We start from the raw sequence: 26,227 nt of genomic DNA, 5'->3' as shown, positions 1-26,227 counted from the left end.
TAGATGCCCCTCAGGAGGCATTTTTATAGTTGACCAGGAGGCAAGAAGCATTGTCTCCAATTTTAAATGGTTATAAAGGATTCATTCTCTCAATAGTCTAGGATTCAAAGAGAAATATTCCTACCTCCTTTTGCAAAAGCAAGGAACGAGACAGGAGGTGGTTAGACACCTTTTTTTTTCTTCCTAGTCAACTACAGAATCTGTGGTTGGGGCCCAGCACAAGACTGGCCCCTCCAAGGGAGCCCAGAGCTTTGTTAGGGAAATTGGGGGGTGGGGGTGGGGACCACAATGAAGCCTATTGTCCCCTGTCCCCTTTTACAGGAAACAAAAGGCTCCCAGTCTCTGGGGAGCCCTAGCCCATGCCCATCCCCTGCCCAACCCCCAATGCCTAGCACACAGGGAGGAGCCAGGGCCACTGGAGACAGGAGGTTTTATTGATGCTGGTGGGGGTAGCAAAGGCCCCCAGGAGCCTGGGGAAGGGGGGGGGGGCTGAGTCAGTCAGCGAATGCATAAGGCCTGGGGATAGGTTAGGGCACATTTCATCTTCTCAGGATTCTGTGGCTCCTTTGGAGGGAATGGGGAGAGCATCTTGAGGGAGGAGCAATTCAAAGAGCAGCGAGGAAGAAGTCAGGGACAGCTGAGAGCTCCTAACCTGAAAGAAGGCACCACAATAGGCAGCAACATCTGTGTGGAAAGCTGGATCAGTAGGGAAAATGGGGGAGGGGCACTTAGGTTGGCTTCTTGGAGAGGGGTCATCCACTCTTGGCCTGGGTGAGCTCTCGGGGATACCTGGTACTCCCAAGCAGAGTGGGGCAGGGCCCAAAGCCCCCTTCCCTGTGGGCTTCAGTAGGGAGAATTAGGCATTCAGAGAAAAGGGCATTCAGGGAGCCCCCTGGCAAGGGAAGGAACCCTACAGGTGACCTCACAGATCCTGCAGAAGAACACAGATGTGGTGGCCACATTGAAGAAGATCCGCCGTTACAAGGCCAACAAGGAGGTGATGGAGAAGGCCGCGGAAGTCTACACCCGGCTCAAATCTCGGGTCCTGGGACCAAAGATTGAGGCCCTCCAGAAGGCGACCAGAGCTGGGGTGGATGGAGAAGGAAAGGGCCGAGGTGGAGAAGGCCGAGGAGGCGCTGGCTGGAGAGGAGGCTCCCATGGAGAGGGTAGAGGACGAGGCGAATGCTGATCTCTCGGCCCCGGTGAACGGTGAGGCCACATCCCAGAAAGGGGAGAGCATGGAAGACAAGGAGCAGGAGGGAGGACAGAACTCCGAGGAGGGGCTGGGCTGTGGCTCCTCTGAAGAGCCGTTACACAATGACAATGCGCGGGAGGGCTCCGAGCTGGATGCACCCGGGAAGGAGCGGCAGGAGCGTGCAAGGGTGAGGATGGACTCGGAGTCCCTGGACGAGGAGGACAGCTGAGCCCTGGCGGCCAGGCCCACCTGTCACGCGTAGATGCCCCAGGCCGGCCCCGGCCCCCACCCGCCACCTGCGGAGCAGAGACCTGTTGGGGAAACGCCATGCTGTCCCTTTGTATCTGTCCCCTGGGTTGTGTTTCTGCCTAACTTCTGTGATTTCCAACCGACATGAAATGACTATAAAGGGTTTTTTTAATGAAAGTCAAAAAAAAAAAAAAAAAAAAACCACAGTATGGAACTTTGCAGAAAATGTCCAGGGAAAGACAGACTCTATCTGGACCAGATCAAAGTGATTGATGGAAGCAATGGTTAACACAAGAATGACTGAGTTTCTTTATATTTTACTGTTCAAGGTGGAGGGTGGTCTGTAAATTAAAGGGGCTAACTAAAGTAGATGGATGAAGATAGGCCCAATTCAGAAACTGTGATTAAGGATTTTTTTTTTTTTCCCCAACAGAACTTTTTAGGAATCTGAAAAAGATACAGCCTCAGAGTCGAGGAGGAATGATAATGCCTGGGCTTCAAGGAAAATAGGAAGAAATTCACAATTCAAATGTCACCACTCCTCCAGTATTGACAAATGGGACCAAGTGATAGAGGGAAGAAAGTTTCAGTGGCCAGCTAGCACTAATTCTTACTAACAAAACACATTTTGGTTATAGTTTTCAGGGGCCTATGGCAAATAAGTAAAGGGATTGATCTACCGGTAACCATTTTAAGAGACGGAAGAAAAATAATTATTCATGATAGCCCCTGCCATAAAATGTTTCCAGACATTTCGATTGCAATGAACACAATTTATTCTCTGCATTTTTTTTTTAGTAAAACAAAACAAAACAAAACAAAAAACCACTGAGGTTCAGCAATACTGAATGATTCATGCAAGACTTCCTTATTTGTGGTCAAATCAAGACTATTCTCCAAATTATCCACCGGACATAGGATTACATCATTAAGGCACAGGAAGAGCTGATAGATTAAAAGAACATCATTAAAAAAAAAAAAAAAGAAAGTAGGATCAAGAAAATGGGTGGCTTCCCTATATCGAGGTGTGATGTGCCAGGGAGGTGTAATAAATACATAATCACATGACTTATCATGTGACTCTATCCTAGGACTCAAACCGCCCACTGATGGACATTTGAAATCAAGTAGCTGATGACAGAGATCTTCCTGAAGATGCAAGAGCATGAGAGTTGTGAACAGACTCCACAGTTGTAGACACCTAGAAAGCATCATAGTGGTGATAGGAGAAATAAAAAGATGATAGTGAAATTGATGACCATCAGGCTGGAGAAATTAGAGCTAGACTAAATTTAGTGAAAACGTGGCAGGAATTAATGGGCATGGAAAAGCAGAGAACAGGCTGGTTGAGAAATCTCGGGACACACACTGAAGGAATGTGAAAAACAGACACTGAGCATCGTTACCATGTGGAAGATTTGCAATTCCACTTAGAAGATGGGATGTGGCTGGTAGAAACAGATCTGCTTCCAATTTTTCTGGGTATTCATTATATATGGCTTGGGCTAGTAGAGTTTATCATTCTGTTGATACAGAACTTTTTATTGATGGCCTCATCAAATATCCAGGGCCAAAGAGTCTGAAAAAAAAGAGCTCTTTATTTATGGCTTGATAGAAGAGCGAGAGGGTGTTCAATACGGAAATCATTTTACAGTTGGAAGCCAGTGCTGTTTGCTTCTTCTGTACTTTACAGGGTAAGGAGGGGATAATGCAGCTCCAGTCCCAGAAAGTTTTAAATGCTATATGCTGGAAGGCTGGTGGAAAGGGGATGTTTCTCTAAAGAGAACTTTTCTTAGAATGGAGAGGTGCCATCTAAGAAAAGGTAAATGGGATCAATGAAGGTAGAATAAAGGCCAACTTTTGAAATGAAAAATAAGGTAAAATTCTGGGGCCAGAGGGTTACCAAAAATGTGGGGGAGGGTAGGCCCAATTACGAGTGTCACTGAAAGGCAAGAAGGATGGGCACCTGGGTGACTCAGTGGTTGAGTGTCTGCCTTTGGCTCAGGTCATGATCCCAGGGTCCTGGGATTGATCCTGCATCGGGCTCCCCACAGGGAGCCTGCTTCTCCCTCTGCTGTGTCTCTGCCTCCCTCTCTGTGTCTCTCATGAATCAGTAAATAAAATCTTCAATAAAAATGTTTGAACTCAGTTGATGGGGGGAATCGAGAACTCTCATCCATGCTGAAAAACGGCACTGAATGTCTTCTCGTTTCCTTTTGTTCTCTGGTTGACCAGCTGTTCCAGGCCCAAAATAAAGAAATATGAGCTTAGAGAAGACTTTCTGGGAAAACAGGTGGGAGGAAAATGTGACTGCCCAGATCAGAGGCAGACAGCCTTCAGAAGTGGAATGCCAAGTTGCTGACCCTGAAATTCAGGTGCGTGGTGAGGGTTGTCCTTCCAAGTGTCACCTCCATCTCCTTGTCAAAAAAATGTGCCCTGGTACTTACATGTTTGGCTTCATCTGTCTTCCTTTGGGGCCCCTTTTTCTCCTAACATAAACGCTCTTGGGGTAAGTTCAACCCATCTGGCCTCCACTCATCCTGAAGTCTACATTATGTACATTTAGAGCTGCTGAAGCTGAGAGAAATTCCCCCCAGAAATCTGAAAGGTAGGAGGTAGACACCATTGAGCTTGGTGCATTTGTTTTTTGTGTTGTTTTGTTTTGTTTTTAAGATTTTACTTATTTATTCATGAGAGACACACAGAGAGAGGCAGGGATACAGGCAGAGGGTGAAGCAGGCTCCCTGCGGGGGAGCCCGATGTGGGACTTGATCCCAGGACCCCGAGATCACAACCTGCGCTGAAGGTAGATGCTCAACCACTGAGCTACCCAGGTGCCCCTGAGCTTGGTGCATTTGAAGAGAGGGAAGAGCTTACGTCAGGAGAGGCTGGGATAGGAGGAATCACAGGACAAAGGCAGGACCTGGAAAATGCGAGAAGCATGGAGAGGAGGTAAGAAGGGAGAAGGTGTATTAGTCCTGTTTGCCATGACAACAACCCCCCAGGGGTGGTAAACACTCTGGGCTTACTAGAAAGTGACTCTGGGAGGGATGTGAAGCAAAGAGACTGTACTTTGTCCCCTTGTGGACCAGACGGGGACCTACAAGCTGTCTTCTGAGTCACCAACTAGCACCACGCTAAAAATCCCACCTTAGCACACACCAGCCAGGCAGAGCTAATAAAGGGTAGTATTTCTCATCAGCTCCGATCCTTCAGATGCACCCAAAACCTCAGACCTAGAATTGAGGGATGGAAAAGGATCCACAGCAGAAAGTATGTTCCCTATTTATTGTTAACTTTTATTTTGATGCAAAACTGGAGACTAGGTTGTTGGCCATATAGCTAGTAATGGGACCACAATGGATAGTTAAAATGAACTGAAAACCGAGTAAGGTTGTACCTGGGTGGCTCAGTGGTTAAGTGTCTTTCTTTGGCTCATGTCATGATCCTGGGGTTCTGGGGTCGAGCCCCGCATTGAACTCCCTGCTTGATGGGAGTCCTGCTTCTCCCTCTCCCTCTGCTGCTCTCCCTTCCCTGCTCATGCTGTCTCTCTTGCCTTGTCAAATAAATAAATACAATCTTTAAAAAAAAGAACTGAGTCTGAGACATACTAACATTTCCTAACAACCCACAATGGGTTCCATATATTAGAAGCAATTTCTATTTTCAGTTTTCTTTCCTCTTGGCATAACTAAAATCCGCTCTTTTATGACTGTGTATAAAGTTGCACTGCCTCATAGTATCTCCAAATCCACCCTTTCTTCAAGCTTTATTTTTTTAAGACTTTTTTGGCAAAGATTTTTTTCTTTATTTATTCCTGAAAGACACACACACACACACACAGAGAGAGAGAGAGAGAGAGAGAGACAGAGAGAGAGAGAGAGAGAGGAGAGACATAAGCAGAGGGAGAAGTAGGCTCCCTGTGAGGACCCCCATGCAGGACTCAATCCCAGGACTCTGGGCTCACAACCTGAGCCGAAGGCAGATGTTCAACCACTGAGTCACCCAGGTGCCCCTAAATATTTTATTTATTTATTTGAGAGAGAATGAGAGCATGTGTGCATGAGCAGGGAGAGGGGCGGAGGGAGAGGAAGAAGCAGGCTCCTCATTGAGCATGAAGCCCGATGCAGCACTCGATCCCAGGACCCCGAGATCATGACCTGAGCCAAAGATAGATGCTTCACCAACTGAGCCACCCAGGCACCCCTTCCTTCACACTTTAAAGGAAAGACAGATCTGCCATTATTCCAACATTCTGTGATGGGACAAACAGATTTATACATTTTCCCATCTATGTTTTTCATCCATATAATTGAGACTCTGAACACAAATCCGTTTGCACACTGAAGATGTTTCAAGGACCAGACTTAGGCTACATTAATGGGGATGTTTCCCTAACAGGGCTTGAGATTTGGGTTTGAAAAGTCATTCTTCTTCAGTAATTACAGGGTATAGCAGGACAATAGGCAGGGTGTTCTATTTCTACAAGAAGAATTGTATTGGACTGAATCCCAGCCACACTTCCCCACATTTAGCCATCACAAGCTCCTCTCTTCCATGATTCTATGGAGAGGAGACACAATGCCCTGGGGTTTCTAGAAAATTCGGCAGAAATCATCTGCCTTCCTATGCTATTACTCAGCAGCTCAGGGCCCTCTGTACACCCCAGCATATCCATCTGAATTCTGCTGTTTAACACAAGTGGGGCCATTTACTTCTATCTCTCGACACTTCAGTTGTGTCAGGTAACAAGAAATACTGCCATGGCCCCGTCACGGAGGCAAATTGAATCTGCAAGACTTGAACTTGAAAAAACCTTTAGAAACGTCTTATTGGGGTGTTATTCTTCCACTCGAAGTTGACGGATTCCACTTCACAGAAATGCAATTATCCATTTGTTGTAAGCGGCTCCTGGATCTCAACTATTAAAAAAAAAAAAAAAACAGTTCAGTGATGTTTCTCGTTAGCACTCCTCTTGGCAGAGCATGACGTTAAACATTGATCTGCTTACTATAATGGAATCATTTGCTGAGAGAGAGAGAGAGAAGGAAAGGTTTGCAAGAGAAAAACTCCGAGTGATGAGGGAAAGAATTTCCAGCCAAGCATTCATTAGAACCTGTTTTTTAGACCTGTGTCCGATGTGCACCAGCCGTATAGGTTTTACTTCTTAAACCAGGAATCTCGGCACTGCTGACATTTTTGGGTAGGAGGATTTGTTGTTATGGGGGCTTTGCTGTGCATCACACGGTGTCTAGCAGTGTCCCTGGCATCTGCCCACCAGAAGCCCCCTCGGGACAACCCAAGTGTCTCCAGAGATGCCCCTGAGAGGCAAAAATTGTCTTTTGGGGAGAACCACTGTTCTCATAAGTGTTCACCTGCTTGTCTGGAAAGTAAAACTCATGAGAGTGGAGAGTGCTGTTGGTTCAGGGGGTAGTTAGTGAAAGGGTAATCTGCTAGTGAACATACTGTACTATTATGACATACACACCTTTATGTATTGCCACATCAAATTTTAAGTATCTTCACATGTAACGGATTTGGCAGATATTAGCTGACAGAACTGGATGAAGGCATTTAGGAGAAGCTGATCCTCAAGGTGCCTGGGTGGCTCAGTGGTCGAGCATTCGCTTCAGCTCAGGGCATGATCCTGGGGTCCTGGGATCGAGTCCCACATGGGAGTCCCTGCAGGGAGCCTGCTTCTCCCTCTGCCTATGTCTCTGCCTCTCTCTCTATGTTTCTCACAAATAAATAAATAAAATCTTAAAAAAAAATAGCTGATCCTCTTTCCAACCATAGCAAACTCAAGAGTAGAGAATTTCCAGACACATTATGTTTAAACCCCCACATAACTAGTTAGAGAGGATTTAAGTGCCAAATGGCGATTTGATCCATTACATTTTACTCTGACTTTGAAGATCTTGGAAATTAAGAAAAGTACAGTGGGATTAATACTCCATGAGTAATACACATCCATTGTGTGGAAGCTTATTAACCTCCAGTCATCAGAATAAATGAATTTCCCCTAAAAAATCACTAAGTGACCTACAGAATTGTAACACCGTAGATGGGGCCTCAAAAGTAAACTGTTCAGGGTGAAACTCTCGACCTCTGGTTGCTCTTCTGGAGAGAGAATTCTCCACCTCTAAGAAGAGTTCAGGAGGTCAGTAGACATAGCCATGGAGCAGACAGCTTAGAGGAAGCATCGCTAAGATGTTCAAATCAAGAACAAACCCACTAACTGTTATAGCTAAACGGATAAAAGATATCTGAAGCCACACACAGCAGGAGTAAATACAATTTCTCTTCTGGAAGAAACTTTGAGTATATGGATTCTAGATCTGTATATGTTTTGTCGGGATCCATTAACTTCTGACACTCTTCTGAAACTTTAGAAGCTAGAAAGGTTTCCTGGAAGGCTTCGTAGTCATTCATTATTTAAATAATATGAATTTCAAAAAAAAAAAAAAAACAAAACTCTACATGCAAGAAGAGGTGCTTTGAACTCAATTCTGTTCTTTTATTATTTCTTAACACAAAAAGAGGAGGATTGCCCAATACAACTGTTAGATGCACGTGTTTCCTTGTGCAAGCTACGTTTGCATATTGCCAAGCAAATGCTTATAAAAGGATCAGAGACACAAACAAAACAAGTTAAAAGATGCAAAGAGTTTGAGGTGAGTATCTTGTTTCTAAAAGTGATGATTTAAGTACAACAAAACCAGGGTGTTGCATTGGAAAATTAAGGACACCAGAAGGGAAGGAAACCAACTGGGCAAAGGAGACCCGGAATTGGTTTGTTTGGTTTATTTTTTTATAATTCTCATAAATGGGAATCCATAACAGAAATTCAAAGGTCTGGAGCAATGCTGGAATACCTAGAAACTTAATAATTTTTTCTCTGCATTTTAATCCTGTGTTAGGCTCCTCAGGAATGCCTTTCTTCCCCTGATGCAGGCCATTTATGGTTGTTGCACATTTGCACTGTGTATTTTCCAGCAACTTTAGTTTCTTTGGACTCACAACACTGAAGAAAAAAAGAGTATTTTGGAATACCGTAGTGTCTGGTCCTTTAAATTTTTGGCAGACATGGAAAACTTAACACGAGATAGGAGACATTCTCCTCTTGGGTTTAAACCTGTAATAAAATGTTGCTGACAGACTAATTATAAACGTTTTATGTATTTCGTGCATATGTGCTTCTCTCTAAACCAATTTAATTCCCATTAATGCTAATCTTGTTAATGCCCACTTGGAGAGGAAAGGAATACTCTTCATAAAACTATTGATTTATTTGAGCTATTTAAAGGAGGGATGAGAGAAATAGGAGAAGAAAAAAAAAACCTCCGTTTTACCCACATCTGTATTTCTTAGAATATTTTCCAAGCATTAACGAACATTCGGTTAAACATGGTACAAACAGGGAAGTGGGGAAAAATAAAGTGACGAAGTGGCGGTCCTCCAGCCATGCAAAAAAAAAAAAAAATAGTGACATTTATTCATTATTTTAGTGTTAACTCCAAGATTAGAAAGGAGATATTACAAAGAGAAGCAGATTTTCTTTGTTAAAAAAGAGGTAAAGCAAAAAGAGCTTCATACTCCTAAGCTCTTACTGAAGTGCGGTTTTCCTTAAAAAAAAAAAAAAGATGATCAAAACCACAACTAGGTAAGTTATGCTCCTACCCTTTTTATCCTTCTCCTAGTGTGACTGTCCATCTTGTTCTCCAGCTAAGACTCTGATAATTTCTCTCAACCTCAGCCAAGCCGAGAATTCCGCATCTCGGGGCACTTCAAGGAGCCCAGACTGGCTCTTAAAAGATCCTGTGTCCTGGTCCGAGTGGTGTCCTTGACCACTGGTGACTCCTCGTGATGGAGTGTCATAAGGCTACCCTGAGGCCTCAGAGAACAGTAGGAAACCCTCTCTGTCCTATATCAGACCATCCCCACCCCAGCTAACCGCTTCTAAGAGTATACACCGCTGACTTCTCATTCTCTCTGGAAGAAGTGGCATGAAAAAGGGAACAAGTGAGAGATGGGGTTCGGCCTGAGGCCAACCATCTGACCTTATTAGGATAAGTCATGTAAAACCTCCCTGAGACTCAGTTTCCTTATCTGTAAAACGGGGATCCTAATCCCTATGTGCTACGTTCTTACACCACATAGCAGAAAGACGGAAGAAGGTTAAGTTTTATTGAAAGCACTGTGGTTAGCGTGCCGTGTTATTAATCAGGAAACGGTTTTGAAGAGGTGGCACGGGAAAAAAAATTAAAAGGGAGGAAATGTAAGGAGAGAGAGAGTTTTATCTGGGACCCGAGAGAAGAGAGAGAGAGAGAGAGAGAGAGAGAGAGAGAGATGGAGACAGAAACAGAGAGAGGACTGATTAACCCTTAGGATTTTCTTAAAAGTTTTCATGGCGACCGATGCTCTTAGTTTAGGACTATGTATATAAAACATTAAAACGACACCAAAAAAAAAAAAATCAAAAAATGCAAAAAGTATTTTTTGCTTGTTTGTGTATCCAAATATTGGGTGCTGGTGATGCCATGAAGATGGGGGCGGAAGCCAGAATTCTCTTAACATTCCCTGGGCGGGGGGGGGGGGGGGCGGGGGGGGTAAAAAAAATACCAAAACAAACATTTTCAGCACAAATAGTAAACTGCCATTTCTCTACCGATCGGTAAAAAAATATATTATATTTTGATATTTTTTTTTCTTTTTAAATTACACTGTCACCCATCCCAGCCGAAGTCCTGGCCGGTCATCTGGTAAAACTTCAAGTTGAAGGGCCTGTAGAAGTCGCGCAGCCTGCGCACCACGTCGCGGTCGATGTCGGGGTGGGTCCTGCCCTTGGTCTTGCCCAGGCAGTGGGGCTTGCTGCTGCCCTCGGCCTTCTTGAGGCACGGGAAGCCCTTGGTCTTGTTGAAGTAGAAGTGCTTGTCGGTGATGATCCTCTTGAGGCCCAGGAAGTCCTGCACGCGGCCCAGCTCGCCGGCCGGGTCGCTGATGAGCCGCTCCCCGCTCACGAAGAGCATCTGGCCGAGGGGAAAGTGGCGCAGCCAGTGCTCCAGGTGCTTGGCGTAGATGCCGATCTGGATGGCGCTCCACGACGTGTCGATGAGGCCCGTCGAGCGGTTCTTGAACGTCAGGCTCTCGAAGGTGGGGATGTCGGGCCGCTTGGACAGCGTCTGCGTGTAGTCCGAGATGGCCCTGGTCACCGGGTCCCGCACCACCACGATGAGCTTGGTGTCCTTGGACATGGCCGAGATGCGCGCGGGCGCCTCGCGGGTGACAAAGTAACTGGGCGTCTTCTCCATGGTGATCTGCCCGTCCAGGGTCCTCGGCATCAGGTCCCTGGGGGAGGGTGGGGGGGGAGCGAAAAGGGGAATGAGTGTGACAGCCTCCAAAGGGGGTGACTTGCCCTGCGGTGCGGAGGCAGGGAGGGCTCATTCCAAGCAGGGGAGCATCCTCTAGACTCCGGAGCTGGGTGTGCATCCACCCTCCCACGTTCTGGTCCAGCTTCCACCAGCTTCTCCAGGGCCTTGTGTATTTAAATGGGGGAACAATACTACCCATTACCTACATTGTTGTGATGATTAAGCGAGTTAATATAATATACTTCAATACTTTAGGAGACTGCCTGACACAGAATTAAGTGCTCCGTAGTTTTTTTTTTTAATTTTATTATTATTAGGAACACACGATGCTGTGTAAGAAAGCAAGAAAGAACCTCCATCAAAGAAAGAAAGCAACCTCCATCAAATTCTTTAGGTAAATTGAACTATCATCATAAACACAATCATACCATTATGCTATTAAAATAGCCTGGGCCCTTTCTGCAGTTTTCTTACAAACGATTCTATTTAACACAATGCCACTGCCTGGTACACAACACACTTCTCTTTAAAATTTCCGAATTTGGGACAGCCTGGGTGGCTCTGTGCTTGAGCACCTGCCTTCAGCTCAGGGTGTGATCCCGGGATCCTGGGATCGAATCCCACATCGGGGTCCCCGCAGGGAGCCTGCTTCTCCCTCCCCCTATATCTCTGTGTGTCTCATGAATAAATAATCTTTTTAAAAAAATTCTTTAGGTAAATTAGACTATCACCATAAACATGATCCTACCACTATGAGATGGTACCCCGAGCCCTTTCTGCAGTTTCCTTGTAAACAATTCTATTTACTATAATGCCACTGCCTGGTACACAACACACTTCTCTTGAAAATTTCTGAATTTTCCTGTAACAAACAAGACTTAAATCCATCTTTTATTGAATAATTCGAAATGCCATCACTGCAACACTCTACAGATCTTGGTTCCTCTCAACACGTTCAGCCATGGTGATCTGCCTGTCCAGGGTCCTCGGCATCAGGTCCCTGGGGGAGGATGCGGTGGGGGGGGGGGAGCAAAAAGGGGAATGAGTGTGACAGCTCTCACACACTGTTACTATGTTATCTTTTCACAACACCAAAGTGAATTCTGGTTCTTTGTTGTTCAAAACGTTCTCAATTCTCATCTGCTTACTCTTCCTGATGGCGTTAGGATCACTTCGCCACTTTGAAAGAAAAATATGCCACTGGGGTCTTCATGGAGCAGATGTTGCTGCCTTGATCAGTCTCAGGGCCTGTCAAAAGTATGAGCAGAGAGATGAAACCTATTTGCTCTCCCAATTTATTTTTTAAATCTTTTAAAGATTTTATTTATTTACTTGAGAGACACAGAGAGTGAAGCAGAGACGCAGGCAGAGGGAGAAGCAGGCTCCCTGCAGGGACCCCGATGTGGGACTCGATCCCAAGACCCTGGGGTCACAACCTGAGCCAAAGGCAGACGCTCAACTGCTGAGCCACTCAGGCATCCCTTACTCTTCCAATTTGAATGTACTACCATTACCGCCACTGTTTGATATTAAGGCACTGTCTTTCTAATTCCAAGTTTTACAAGAAATAGCTCTGGCTCAAATCAATATTAGAAAAAATGTATTTTGGAGATTTCATTTCAATGACTAAACGAAATTTGTCCTTTGATCCATTGTGGGAAGAATCAAACATCTAAATGTTCTTATACTGGATTCACTATTATTCCTGGAATACAATCCGTTTGATTCGGATACATTATTCTTCTAACAGAGTCCTACATTTGGTTCATCATTATTTTGCTCTGGGTTTTTCATTCATATTCATTAATGGGATGTTTCTGTATTTTTCTTTTGATCAATAGCTTAATCAATTGCTAGAATATGAATTATTCCACCAATAAAATGAGTTGAGAAATGTTTCACATTTTTCTTTAGCTTAGAGAAGTTTAAGTAGCAAAATAGTTTTTTTAAAGAATTTTAAATATTATTTACTTGAAAGAGAGAGAGAGAACATGCGAGTGGGGGAAGAGGCAGAGGGAAGTGAAGAGAGGGAGAGAAATGGACTCTGTGCTGAGCATAGAGCCCGACGTGTGACTCGATCTCACAACTCTGAGAGATCATGACTTGAGGCGAAATCAAGTGTCAGACACTTAATTAACTAAGCCACTCAGGCACCCAGCAAAATAATCTTCTGTTCCTTAAATCTGGTGAGCATTACCTACAAAGCTATCTTATACTGATGCTTTGTGGGTAAGGATAGGAAAGAAACAAGAGTTTTCAAGTATCTTTTTGGTTTCTTCCATAGTTATTGGTTTCTTATAAATTTTCTGATTTGTGTCAATTTTGGCAATTAACATGTTTCTAAAAGTCACCCAATTGAGCAGTTACATCCACACTCTGGACTGTAATTTTATAATCCCTAGGAATTTGGTCTTTTCTGCCTTTCTTTCTGCTTTCTAGATTCTGTCATTTTTTATTTATTTATTTTTATTTTTATTTATTTTTATTTTTAAAAAGATTTTATTTATTCATTCATGACAGAGAGAAAGAGGCAGCTACACAGGCAGAGGAAGAAGCAGGCTTCATACGGGGAGCCCGATGTGGGACTTGATCCCGGGTCCCCAGGATCACACCCCGGGCTGAAGGTGGCGCTAAACCTCTGAGCCACCGGGGCTGCCTGATTCTGTTATCTTTTTAAGTTATTTTATTTGCATTTTAGCTTTTTAATGATCCCTTTGTTCTTTTTCTATTTCTGCTCTGCTGTTCTTCTAATTTATTTAAGAGGATACTTCATTTATTTCCAATCCCTCTTCACAAGTCATGATAGCATTTGAGGCTATTATTTCCCCTCTACACACAAACTTGGTCGAATTTCACATGTACTGTTGTCATTTTCATAAATACTTAGTTAATTGAATTTTGTACTTTTAATTTCCTTTTTAGTGTAGGTGTTATCTAAGATTGTTTTTATCTTTTACTTTTAATTCTAATAGTTGGTTTACCGCATTTTTACCATAACTTGGTTATGAGTTTCTATTTTGCCTTTGTGGTAAAAAAACATACTTTGTGTTATGTGAATTTGCCTCTGTTAACGTCCTGTAATTTCATCCCACCTATACTATTTGCCAACTTTATATTAAGAAAAATTTCAAACACACCCCAAAGTAGAGAGAATGCTAACGTAAATCTTGTGTACCTTTTATCCAACTTCAAAAAATAGCAACTGTTGGCCAATTTCATTTCATTGTCAACCCCCTCTGTTTCTGCTCCCTCCTCCACAAATGAATTACTTTCAAGTCTGTCTCAGACATCACTCAACTGGTTCATAAACATTCTAGTTCCCCAACGGGTATTGGCGAGGATGTGGAGAAAGGGGAACCCTCTTGCACTGCTGGTAGGAATGCAAACTGGTACAGCCACTGTGGAAAAGAGTATGGAGAGCCATCAAGAATCTAAAAATAGAACTACCCTAAGACCCAGTAAATTGCACTACTAGGTATTTACCCAAAGAATACAAAAACACTAATTCAAAGGATACAGGTGCACCAATGCTTACAGCAACATTATGTACAATAGCTGCTTATGGAAGCAACCCAAGTGTCCACTGTCTGCTGAATGAATAAAGAAGATAAGAGATCCATTATATACAATGGAATATTACTCAGGCATCAAAAAGAATGAAATCTTGTCACTTGCAACTATGTGGACAGAGCTAGAGAGTATTATGTTAAGCAAAATAAGACAAATATCATATATTTCACTCATATGTGGAATTTAAGAAACAAATGAGCAAAGGGAAAGAAGAGGAGAGAGACCAACCAAGAAACTGACTCTTAACTGTAAAGAACTGATGGTCACCAGAGGGGAAGGGGTCGGAGGATGGGGGAAATAGGTGATGGGGATTAAGGGCACTTGTCATGATGTATGGAAGTGTCCAATCACTTGTTGTGATTGTACACCTGAAACTAATATCACGCTATATGTTTTACTAACTGGAATTTAAATAAAAGTTTAAGAAAAAAACCTATTCTGCTTCCCATTGTCATTATTTTTGGCACAAATTTCTGAACATCTGTGGCAATAAGCCACTAACCCTAGGTTAATTCAGTGATGTCGTTATTCTCAGATTTTTGCTGTCTTTGATATTTTAGTCTGGTTTTGTTTACTTTTTTCCTTGGAGAAGGACATGATAATTAGCTATCTGATTTCTGTTGCCTTTTGCTGTTGTTTTAAGAAATCTGTGATTCCTTTTGCAAAAGAACCTTTAAAGTCATCCATTCCCCCACCCCGCCCCCCGCCAGATAGACCCTAAGGTTTGGGGAGGACTAAGGAGCAACCAGAGTTCATTGTCATCACCAAGCAGACACAAGTTGCTGTTACTGAACATGTGACATTAGCGTCACTGCATGACATGAATTCATGGGCTTGTCACTGCCCATCTCCCCATAGAAAACTAAGAAAGTGGCAAGGCCAACCCATTCTGGAAGCCTATGTTATGCTTTTACAAGATGAGCCAGGAGATCCATCCAGACATTGTTGGAATAATTCAGGGAATGGAATTTGATCAACTGCATGAAAAAAGTCTGGAATAGCAGAAGCAAACATGAAGTATCAGGGAAGTGATGATAAAGAGTATTTGGTGATTAAAAAAAAATTCTGAATTCTTGCCTCCTTTCCTCGGATTTCTGACTTTTAACTACTAGGCTTCCTTTTTTTGACCAGTAATATAGAGAGAACATACTTCATTCAGAAGCTACTGGTTGGTGGTGCATCTTAGCATTCAGAAGCTAAGGAGGCTTGGTTAAGTGTCTGCCTTCAGCTCAGGTCATGATCCTGGGGTCCCGGGATCAAGTCCCACATCTAGCTTCCTGCTCAGCGGGAAGTCTTTTTTTCCCTTTCTTCCTCTGTCTTTCCCCTTGCTTGTGTTTGCATTCTCTCTTTCAAATAAATAAAGTCTTAAAAAAGAAGAAGCTACTGGTTGAGGATCTCAATCTCCCTCTCCCCTGTCTCAGGGGAACACACAGATCTCCAGCAGCCCTTTAGCACAGATTCTGGCTATAGATTGTGCAGCACAAGAGAAAATCCTACTGAGGTCTCCAAGGAAAAAAAAAGAAACCATATTTTAAATTTTCTTAATAGAGTAGGTCAATAGGCGTTTGAAGAGGAAACAGCTAAAATAGGATTTCAGAAGAAAAACACATTACTTACTGTCATCTACAGGGTGAGGAAAACAGGCTGGTTGGGCATGGGGGTTACAGTGTGGGTAGGGAGTCTAGTTAACTGGAAACCACCTGCAAGCCACTTTTTTTCAAAAAAGAAGAAGTGATAGTCTAAATAAATCCTTAATGAAACTAACATTGCAAAAGGACTCACAAAGGGATTCTTTAAATAGCAATCTCCCTTTTAATTTCTTTATTCATTTTCTTACTGCAATTTGAATTTTAATGTTCAAAACAGAGCTCATCTATCACACAGAATGCAATACATGTGTAATTTGGAATACCATATTTCAAAGTGTTCAGGAGAACCTGCAAATCATCCTTCCTTACCTGAGTGAGACTTCCAATGTGACTCTACTCTGTGCCAGGACTTGGGCCTGAAGGGGGAGGGAAAAAGCCATCCCAGTACAGGAAAGCGTTGGAGAGATCCCATACAGGCTAAGGGAGAAAAAAGGTGTACGCAGTAAACCTGTCAAGTTTCCCTACATACGGAACAAGCTGGGGATGAATTGGATGATGGGAGGTGTAGGTGCTAGGAGGCCTTAACTTCCCGACTAAGTGTGTAAGGCTTTCCCAACGTCACCTCTAAATAACGATGAGGATTTGGAGACATTAATAGTAGGTATGGGGATGGGGAAGTGGGTAGAAACCAGAATTGTGAGGAGAAACTAGAAAAGGTTTATTTGTTTGTTTTGTTTGTTTGTTTGTTTTTTTCCCCCTGAGGAAGGCAAGAGTAAGAGGGGATCTCACAAGCAAATTAAGGATTATTACAAAATGGGCTGCTAGTCAACGTGGAAGTGTCACCAAAATGTTTCCCTCTAGGAATAATTGTGCCAGTTGGCATGGGAATAAATTGATTCCCCTTAAAAACAGCTCATCTCTCTCTCCCACCATAACAGGCAAATAACCAGCTTTTCCAGTTCATGGCTTTCCAACCAGGCACTGTCATTGCCTGAATGTCACACATATAAGGCCTTCAGTGGACAGGTGTGTGGATGTCCCAGGAACATGTCAGAAGGGCTGTGACCTTCTCTGGATCCTTGTGATCTCGACTAGATGGGGTTCTCCTGGCAGCCGGAAATTCTAAACACTGGGTGTCATCTTCTTAAGAACAGTTCTTGGGGGATCCCGGGGTGGCGCAGTGGTTTGGTGCCTGCCTTTGGCCCAGGGCGCGATCCTGGAGACCCGGGATCGAATCCCACGTCGGGCTCCCGGTGCATGGAGCCTGCTTCTCCCTCTGCCTATGTCTCTGCCTCTCTCTCTCTCTCACTGTGTGCCTATCATAAATAAATGAAATTTTAAAAAAAATTTAAAAAAAAAGAACAGTTCTTGGTATGTTCCTTGCCATAATGGTCATGTCAATGCTGCTTATGATCCAGATTCCCCAGCCCTTTGGCTTGATTCTTCAGGTGAGGTGAGTAAGCTGAGACTGGAGAGCTTGAATGACTAGCTCATGGTTGAAAGAATAGCTCCCTGTTGGAACAGAACACGTGTCAAAATTCCTTTTCTTTTATAGTTGCACAATATTCCATTGTATGTAGGGAGCATATCGTGTGTACCCATTCATCCTCTGATGGACCTTTGGGTACTTCTACTTTTTGGATATTGTAATTCTTGTTGTGTTCTTTGGGGAGAAAGAGCAAATGTGTGCAACCCACTTTGTAATAATCCTTAATTTGCTTGATGTCTCGCCATATAGAAAAACCAATTCCAGATGGCTGGTACATATAAATATGAATGATAAAATAATAAATCATTTGGAAAAAAACCTTAGGAGAGAATTTTAACGATTGAGAGGGGCAGATATTCCTTAAGTTTCTTTTTTTTTTTTTAAGATTTTATTTATTCATGAGAGAGACACAGAAAGAAGCAGAGACACAGGCAGAGGGAGAAGCAGGCTCTGGGTGGGGAGCCTGATGAGGGACTTGATCCTAGGACCCTGGGATCACAACCTGAGCTGAAGGCAGCCCTCAACCACTGAGCTACCCAGATGCCCCAAGTTAGCCCTTCTGCCAGATGAATAGCATGTTTTTCATTTCCAGCTGCTTTTCCTCCTCCCACCCCCACCCCCAACCTCTCTAGGCTTCTCTTCCCCCACTGCTTTGTCCCCAGGCACTTAGGCTGCTTCTGCCCTAGGGGCCCTCAAGTGCACAGAGGGGGCCCCTTGCTGGCCCTGATACTCTGGCTCATTTCTCTGTCTCTCCCTCTGTTGGATACCACTTCCCACAGGCCTCAGGTAGCAGGGGAGGGTAGGACAGGGCATCTGTATGGGGCTAACCAGTCTAGTGCCAGGACTCTTGCGTTTGGGAGGAGGGTCCACTGGCCTGTGAAGGGGACCCAGCACAGGGGAAGCCTTGCAAGGACCTGGCCCCAGGCTGGATCATTCACCACTCCCTGCTCTCCCCACCAGTAAATTGAGCATTAAATAGAATACCTGGTGCTTCAGGGCATGCGGAGACTTGAAAGGGACAGTCCTGCTCAGTCACAAGCCATTGTCAGGTGCTGAGCCTCAGGGCTGAGAGCTCCTTGCTCCCTCTTCACTATCCCCTCTGAGCTCCCCACTGTCACTCATCTCCATCTCCTCTGAGCTCCTCTTCCTCTTCCCTATTTCCTGCAAACTCTTCCTCCTCCTCCCCATCCCCTCTGAGCTCCCTCCCCCTCATCCCTCTATTGCTTAAGTTTCTTAAAGGAAGAATCACAAAGAAAAAAAAAAAGATGAATTGGACTCTATTAAAAATAAGAATTTCTGTTCATCAAATGATACCAATGAGAGTAAAAAGGCAACCATTAGAATGATAGAAAATATTTAAAATACATATACCTGACAAAAGATTTCTAGCCATAATACATAGAGTTCCTACAAATCAAGGAGTTAAAATGAACTAAACATCATAGAAGAAAAATGGGCAAATGTCTTAAATAGGCACTGCATACAAAAAGCAGTATCAAAATAGTCAATAAATGTATGAAAAGGTACTGCACTTCATTAGTCATCAAGGGAATGCAAATTAAAACACAACAGCATACACCCACCTGAATGGCTAGAACAAAAAGCACAAAGAATTCCTGGTGTGGACGAAGATGTGGACAACTGGCTCTCTACTGCTCTGAGTATAAAGACCTATAATGACTTTAGAAAACTATTTGGATCTATCGAGCAGAGCTGAACCTATGCATACAGTCTGGCCCAGCAATTCCGGTCGGAGGACAATGCAATAGAAATCATACATACGTTCATCAAAAGACATGTTCATGAACATTCATAATTAATCATAACAGCCCCAAAGGTAAGTTCCCTAAACATCCATCAAAAATAAAAGACTGAATATATATATATATATATATATGTGTGTGTGTGTGTCTATAGAGAAATAAAATATATATAAAATAATATATAGAATTGGCATGAATGACTCAGCATTTGTGAGTGAATCCCATAAACACAATGTTGACAAACACAGCAAGTCACAAAAATGTATGTACCATATTATTTCTCTTGTAAAAAGTCCAAAAACAGGCAAGACCCACCTAGAGTGTTAGATGTTGGGGACAGATGTTACCCTTGGGGGGATGAGTGATTGGAAGGCGGTTCTAGAGAGATGGGAATATCCCACTCCATAATGCAGAATTTCTGTCCTTTTCTGAATTTGGTTATACTTCAATAAAAAATTTGTAAGACATAAAAAATAAATGGACCAATCTCCATAATTCTCCAAGAAAAACAGGTACTTCAAAATAGTGCATTTAATAAGTCAATTACGTTTCCAACTCATAGAAAGATTATAAAGGAAAAGGAGCTGACCTCCCATCCGTAGGAATCAGGGGCTCTCTCAATGACCTTCTCCCCTTTGCACAAGTCAAGTTTTAGAGCAGCAGCCACATAATCTCTGTCGCACACCTGGGCCACTGATTTCTCACAGCGCTATGTGCACAGTGGTATTCACAGCATCATAGTGGATGTGTCTCTGGGAGTGTGGACAGGGGTACAGAAATATCTGAAGAATGCATTATGTTTGCAAAACATTTTAGCAATTGTTTCCTCATTTAATTTTTACATCGCTCCAGGTGAGATAAGATAGGCATTGTGTCCCCCAATTTTTCTGATAAGCAAGCTGAGATTCAGAGAGGCTAAGCTGCATGCACAGGTTCCCACTGTCTGGATATGGAAGGTGACAGATGGACACCCCAATGCCTAGTGCAAGGTCACTTTGCTGCAACAGATGAGAGAAAGTCAGCAGACAAAAGGGATAGGACAGGAATATACCCAAGATGGACAACTTGAGAATCTGAGAAAGCTGTCCAGAGGGCGGCTGTGAAGATCCTGGCAGAACCCAAATTCTTACCTGAATACAGATAGAGAGAATCTGTCTGTCTGCATTAGGGCAGCTGACAGTGAAGATGATGAGATGAGGATGGTAAGATTAATGTCAGTGATATGATGATATTATGTGATAAGATGATATTAATGTCAGCAATAAAGGAAACTGGACACAGAGCACAAGCTGGAATGGATGAAGGAAAGCATGCAGGTTGTTGGGTGCGGCGGAGGGCTCTTCCAATAGGATCCAAGCTTGAGGAGCTAGAGATCTGTTGCAGGATAGACAGCACCGTTCTGAAGAGGCTGGGCAGCTGAATTATGATGGGAACCAAGCAGTTTTTAAAGAAAATCCTTAATTTTTACACATCCTAAAATGATAGGAATTTTACTAAAAGAAACAGACAAGCTCTGCCCCAAAACTGTTGTTTTGGAGAAAGAAGTAAGCTCCCGTTCCTCTAAAAAAGGGGGGAAAAATGTTTCTCTTTAAGTAGAGTTGGGACTAATTTTTCTTTTTATTTATTTTTTAAATATTTATTTCAGAAGGAGGAGAAAGAGAGAGCACGAGCAGGGGCTGCGGCAGAGGGGGAAGCAGACTCCCTACGAGCAAGGATCCTGAGAACCCGAGAACCTGGGATCATGATCTGAGCTGAAGGCAGATGCTTCACCAACTGAGCCACTCAGGCGCCCCAAGGCTAGTTTTTAAAAGTTAGGGTTTCTGCCTAAGAATGATGATGAGGACTAAACATTATTGACTTTATCACAAAATATGGCACCGATGGATCACATGTCTCCATGAAGACAATGTAGTTTTATGGGAAACTCAAAACTGGGCATAGGAATGTGGATCCATTTTGGTTCTGCAGCTCCTAAAATGTGTGATCTTAGCAAATCGTTTGGTTCTCTGGGCCTTGGCTTCTTCGTAAGCAAAACAGTACAACTAGTATTGTCCTCCAAGTCTCTAGGACCATCCCACCTCCAAGACTCCTGGAAGGTGCGGGATTTAAATTCATTATTAACTTGTCAGGCTTAGAACTTTGCACGGCCTCACTACCGCTCTGTTCTGAAGTGTGACTCCACCAATCACTTACACCAAAAAAAAAAAAAAAAAAGATTTGTATAAATCATAAGGCAGGGCAAACTTGCATCAAGAGAATTCATTTCTAAATCAATGAGGTCTGAAAGAACACAGTTCAAATCAATGACGCTGAGGTTAGTCCAAATAAAGGCTCCCTTGGTGTTCCCCTAGCCCTTGGAGGCAGGAGAAAGACCAGGAAGCCCAGGAGATGAGTGGTGAGATGGGTTCAGAGAGGTATTGCTACTTGTCAGAAGACACACAGTAATGAGTGAGAGTGACAGAATGAAAATCTAGGGTTGTTCAGCTCCAAAGTGTGTATTCTTTGAACCTCCCCAGACGTGTAGGCAGCATCAGGAGGACTCTTGTGGTCGATGTTATTGGTCATCTCCAATATTTTGTCAAAACCTACGAGCATTCAATGCACAAACTTCCCTATTCATGGCAGGGTGCAAATCATTCTGCTTGGAATCTTGCAAACAGGCGGAAGATACATGTTTTTCTAGGGCTTTCTTCCATAAGGCAAGGACAGGCTGCCAGGAAAAGTCTGGAGAGTTGGAACACAAAGGTAATTTACCTTGAGGAGTCAATAAATCTGGCCCTTGCACAGCACATATTTTCTTCTTCGGCTACACAACCAAACAGAAACAATGCGTCTGTTTTTGGAAGCTTCTGGCAGCAGAAAATTCTAGGAAAAACACGCTCTCTGCATGGCCCTGGCCTGAAGGTAGTTCCCAGGGGTCCCCAATGGCGTGAGCCTGGAGCAGAGAAAGCTGCCAGAGACTCCCAGCGCTGTCAGCCCACCATCCCTCGGGCCCAGGTCCAACCACATCAGTATTTCTTTTCCTGCTGTTGTTCTGTTGGACTCCACTCCAAACGTGACTTGTAAGGCTGGAAAGAAAACTCTCTTTAGTTACTGTTTGAGTTGGCTTCTGTGGGAGGGGAAGACTTATGTTTTGGAACCGGCTCCCATGCTGACCCAATCTAGATGCACGATTCTAATCACCCAACCCTCGTCAAGGTATGTCATCGTCAAGCATGAAGGCTGTGGTTAGGAAACTCTTTCTGAAACTGGGAGCGATCAACCAAAGAAAGAGAGAGCTTTCTAACTCTCCCCAGGCCTTATGTCAAAGGGAGAAAGGGTATTTAAAAAATCAACCAACCGACCGAACAAACAAAAGCCACATTATGTTCCTTGGTGCTCTCAGGGGAGGTTCTAGAGAAAAGTCAAGGATTCTCGGTTGATAATTTGGGGGAACTTCATAAAAGGGCAGAAAATACATCTGCATCCCAATCAGAGAAGAGAATAACACTGAAAGGGAAGGAGCAAGATCTTAGATCATAAATTCAAGGGCGAATCCTTATGTTTGCACAGGACCTTAGTTTTCCCAAGCAATGCCACCAAGTATCTCATTCATTGAGTCAGCACATACAGAAATAGGCCAATATTTTACAAGGCTCCGAGCCTCCCCCTCTGCTTTTCTCCTTCCAAGTTTATTCCACTGGGGGCTGTGTCAGATTTAAAATACAATTTTTAACTCTGTATCCATGAATCCCAAAGTCTTTTCTTAAAAAGGGATCTGACTCTGGGCACCTGGGTGGCTCAGTTGGTTCAGTGTCTGCCTTCAGCTCAGGTCATGACTCCTGCTCAGCAGAGAGTCTGCTTCTCCCTCTCCCTCTGTGCTCTTGCTTTCTTTCTCTCTCAAATACATAAATAAAATCTTTAAAAAAATGAAGGTGTCTGGCTCTTGGGAACTCATGTGCTTCTACCAACATCCTACCAAGATGTCAAAAAATATCCAGAGGGAAAAAAAACCCTAACATTAAAAACTGAAATTCACATACAACCTAATAATGATGTTTAAATATTTAAATGATCAGAATCTAAGAAATCACCTGGAGAAAGACGGTAACACGTCATGCCTCTCCATAATGGGGTTCTCTCTGAATTTTAGACATTTAAAAATATATTTTTTTAAAGATTTGTTTATTTACTCATTTATTTGAGGGGAAAGGGCAGAGGTTAGAGGTGAGAAATAATCCCAAGTAGAGCCGCACCGAGCATGGAGCCTAACACAGAGCTCAATCCCACCACTCATGAAATCATGACCCGAGTCAAAATCACTAGTTGGATGCTCAACCGACTGAGCCACCCAGGAGCCCCTGAACTTTAGACATTCTTGATGCACCAACCAAAAAAGTAACAATAATTCTTCCACCCTGTCCTGGGTAGAACTGAACACTTGCATCACCCGAAAGCAAGCACCTCCTCAAATCTGTACTTCTCGTTCCTGCCCTTGTAGAGAACCACGCTCTGAAAAATATTTGCAAAATTTGGGGTGCTTGAGCATAAAGCAAGCATTTCATAGTCAGTCATACAGAAAGGCTAACACAGTAACACTGCAACTAACTTCTTGACAAACAAGGTTGAGAGGTGGGAGGGTTGACATTACACTTTCTTAGTAAGTGCCCACAGGTTGTTCAAGTTTGAAAAGAGAAAAGACGCTTATCCTGAGCTAAGCTGTATTTCATTTGAAGTCTTATCAAAGTGATGTTTTCAGGGGACATCTGGGTGGCTCAGTGGTTGAGCGTCTGCCTTCGGTTCAGGGAGTGATCTTAGGGTCCTGGGATCAAGTCCCGCATTGGGGTCCCTGCATGGAGCCTGCTTCTCTCTCTGCCTAGGTCTTGGCCTCTCTCGCTGTGTCTCTCGTGAATAAATAAATAGAATCCTAAAAAAATAGTAACGTTCTCAGATATGCAATGATTCTGGAAACCTTTGCATAGAGGTATTTGGAAAAATCTCCTAAATTGGATTTCAGTTGAACAACAGATACAGTGAAATGAAAAGCTCAAGAATGAAGAAGTCAGTGTATAAGAAACTGAGGGGATGTCTACCATGAGTTAGAATGGAAATAAATCTTCATGAATGAGTCTACAACTAGTTGTTTTAAAAATGACTATAAATAGCAGAGATGAAGTATAATTTAGTCGGGGTTTAAAGTCTGATAAATATTTACGAACCCTCCGAAGTGTGTGTGTGTGTGAGAGAGAGAGAGAGAGTGAGAGAGAGAGAGAGAGAGAGTGGGGGGGAGAAGGAAGTTGGGGGTGGGTAGGGGAAGAAAAGAAAGTGGGATTAAAAAGAGAAGAATGTTCTAGACAAAGACAAGTGGGAGGACTGCTCTGCTAGGCAGCAGCAGCACTGAATGCCAAAATGGGAGGAGTCGCAGAAATCCCCTAATCCAGCCCCTTCATTTCAGATGCAGGAAGGTCTGAGAAGTCAGGCTGCAGAAGGGACACAAAGGTTATCTTAGATTCTGGTTCACTGACACCCCCCCACCCTCCGGCCTCTGGTTCCCTCTCTTTCTGTGATAGAGCATTCTTCCTTAATTCTAGAAATACAACACACACAGGGAGGGTCCAACCACCTTGAAGCGTTTCAAATTCCTGGAAAATAAAGTTCCCTCATGGAGGGTAAATCCCCTTCCAGTGCTTTCTGAGGCTGGAAAGTTAATGTTGACCATGAGCTCTGATGAGAAGCAGAATGGGTTTTCCTCTGTCCTACCTGTTACTCTAACCGGCATTAGAGGCTGAACAATCCAGAAGGGGAAGAAAGGGTTCCTAGCCCAAGTGGGCAGGTGGGGGCCAAAGGTGGGCACCTCTCCTGGCTCTGTGCTGGCCACCACCACAAAGCCCCATCAAGGCTCACCGAGGCTATGACAGGAGTTTTATAAATGATTCATTGGAGAGGCCTGCTATCAGCTGTGTGCTACTGTGGACAGCTGCCTCAGAGCAGGGCTCCCTCAGAGGGCCTGGAATTATCAGCTCTTTGCATATGTGTTGCTGGAGATAAGGGAAGAAACGTGCTCTCCTTGCCTGGGGATGGACAAACTGAGGACAGCGGGGAGGCCAAGAGGGATGCGCAGAGGGCACGATGGCAGAGAAACCCCAAGGAGGGTCCTTTGTTATGTTTTGGCAACAGTGGGGCATTCGTTTCTTTAGGTTTCCTTGATTTCTTCTTTTCTCTTCTGTTTGTTAGGTTCTGGCCACAGAGTAGGTGCTAAGTCAACATATCTTTTAAGTTTCAAACAGGAAAAGTGACATAAACGTGGTTTTTATAGGGTCCAGGGCATTGCATTGCCTGGATGTTCTTTCAAAAATTGCCAGCAGGAGACGGGGCCCCCAGCTTCCCTGGTTTTGAACAGGAGAAAAGGATACACATTCTATCACAGGAACAGAACCTCCAAGATAATCTCACTTCAATGCTACAAAGAAAACCTCCAAGATAGGACAGCACTGTGAAATGAGGCGAGCAGAAAAAGAAAGAAAGAAAGAAAGAAAGAAAGAAAGAAAGAAAGAAAAGAAAAGAGAAAGAAAAGAAAAAAGAAAGAAAAAAGAAAAGAAGAAAAAAGAAAAAGAAAGAAATGAGGTGTGCAGACAAAACCTCGGGAAAGCCATTCAGGAGTGTCCATTAGGCGCAGTCCCTGGGCGTGGCTGTGCCACCTGCTGCTCAGAAGGACAAAGCCATTGCTCTGCCAAGGACCCCCGTGGAGAGCATAACCACAGCCCTTGGACAAGATGCATCCTTGCTCAGAGCCTCCACCATTTAGAAAGTCTTCATCTTACACACACAGATTTACCATTCCCATTTATGAAACCCATGACCCCAAACATCCACTCTCATGACTAAGGCTGAGAAGCATCCCCAGGGAAGCTTCTCCAAAATCATGGCCCTCCCTGTGTCTTCGCAAACGTCTGAATGCTGACAATGGCCATGCGTTTGGGTTGCTGCTGACACAGAAGGTGGACATGGATCTGGTTTGGGGA

The 26,227-nt window shown here is 43.7% G+C and overlaps 1 protein-coding gene across 1 annotated transcript in view; it reads right to left on the bottom strand.

The window, feature by feature from the left end:
• Positions 1 to 10,116: 10,116 nt before the first annotated feature.
• HS3ST3A1 (heparan sulfate-glucosamine 3-sulfotransferase 3A1) overlaps positions 10,117 to 26,227 on the bottom strand; it is a 94,720-nt gene continuing 78,609 nt past the window's right edge. Inside the window, exon 2 of the mRNA XM_055306119.1 lies at positions 10,117 to 10,792. Coding sequence (XP_055162094.1) covers positions 10,171 to 10,792 — 622 coding nt within the window. The 3' untranslated portion in view covers positions 10,117 to 10,170. The remainder of the gene's footprint in view (positions 10,793 to 26,227) is intronic.

Source organism: Nyctereutes procyonoides, unplaced genomic scaffold (genome assembly GCF_905146905.1).
Source record: "Nyctereutes procyonoides isolate TBG_1078 unplaced genomic scaffold, NYPRO_anot_genome, whole genome shotgun sequence".
Classification (NCBI taxonomy): Eukaryota; Metazoa; Chordata; class Mammalia; order Carnivora; family Canidae; genus Nyctereutes; species Nyctereutes procyonoides.
This window is presented reverse-complemented; position numbering and strand designations above follow the sequence as displayed.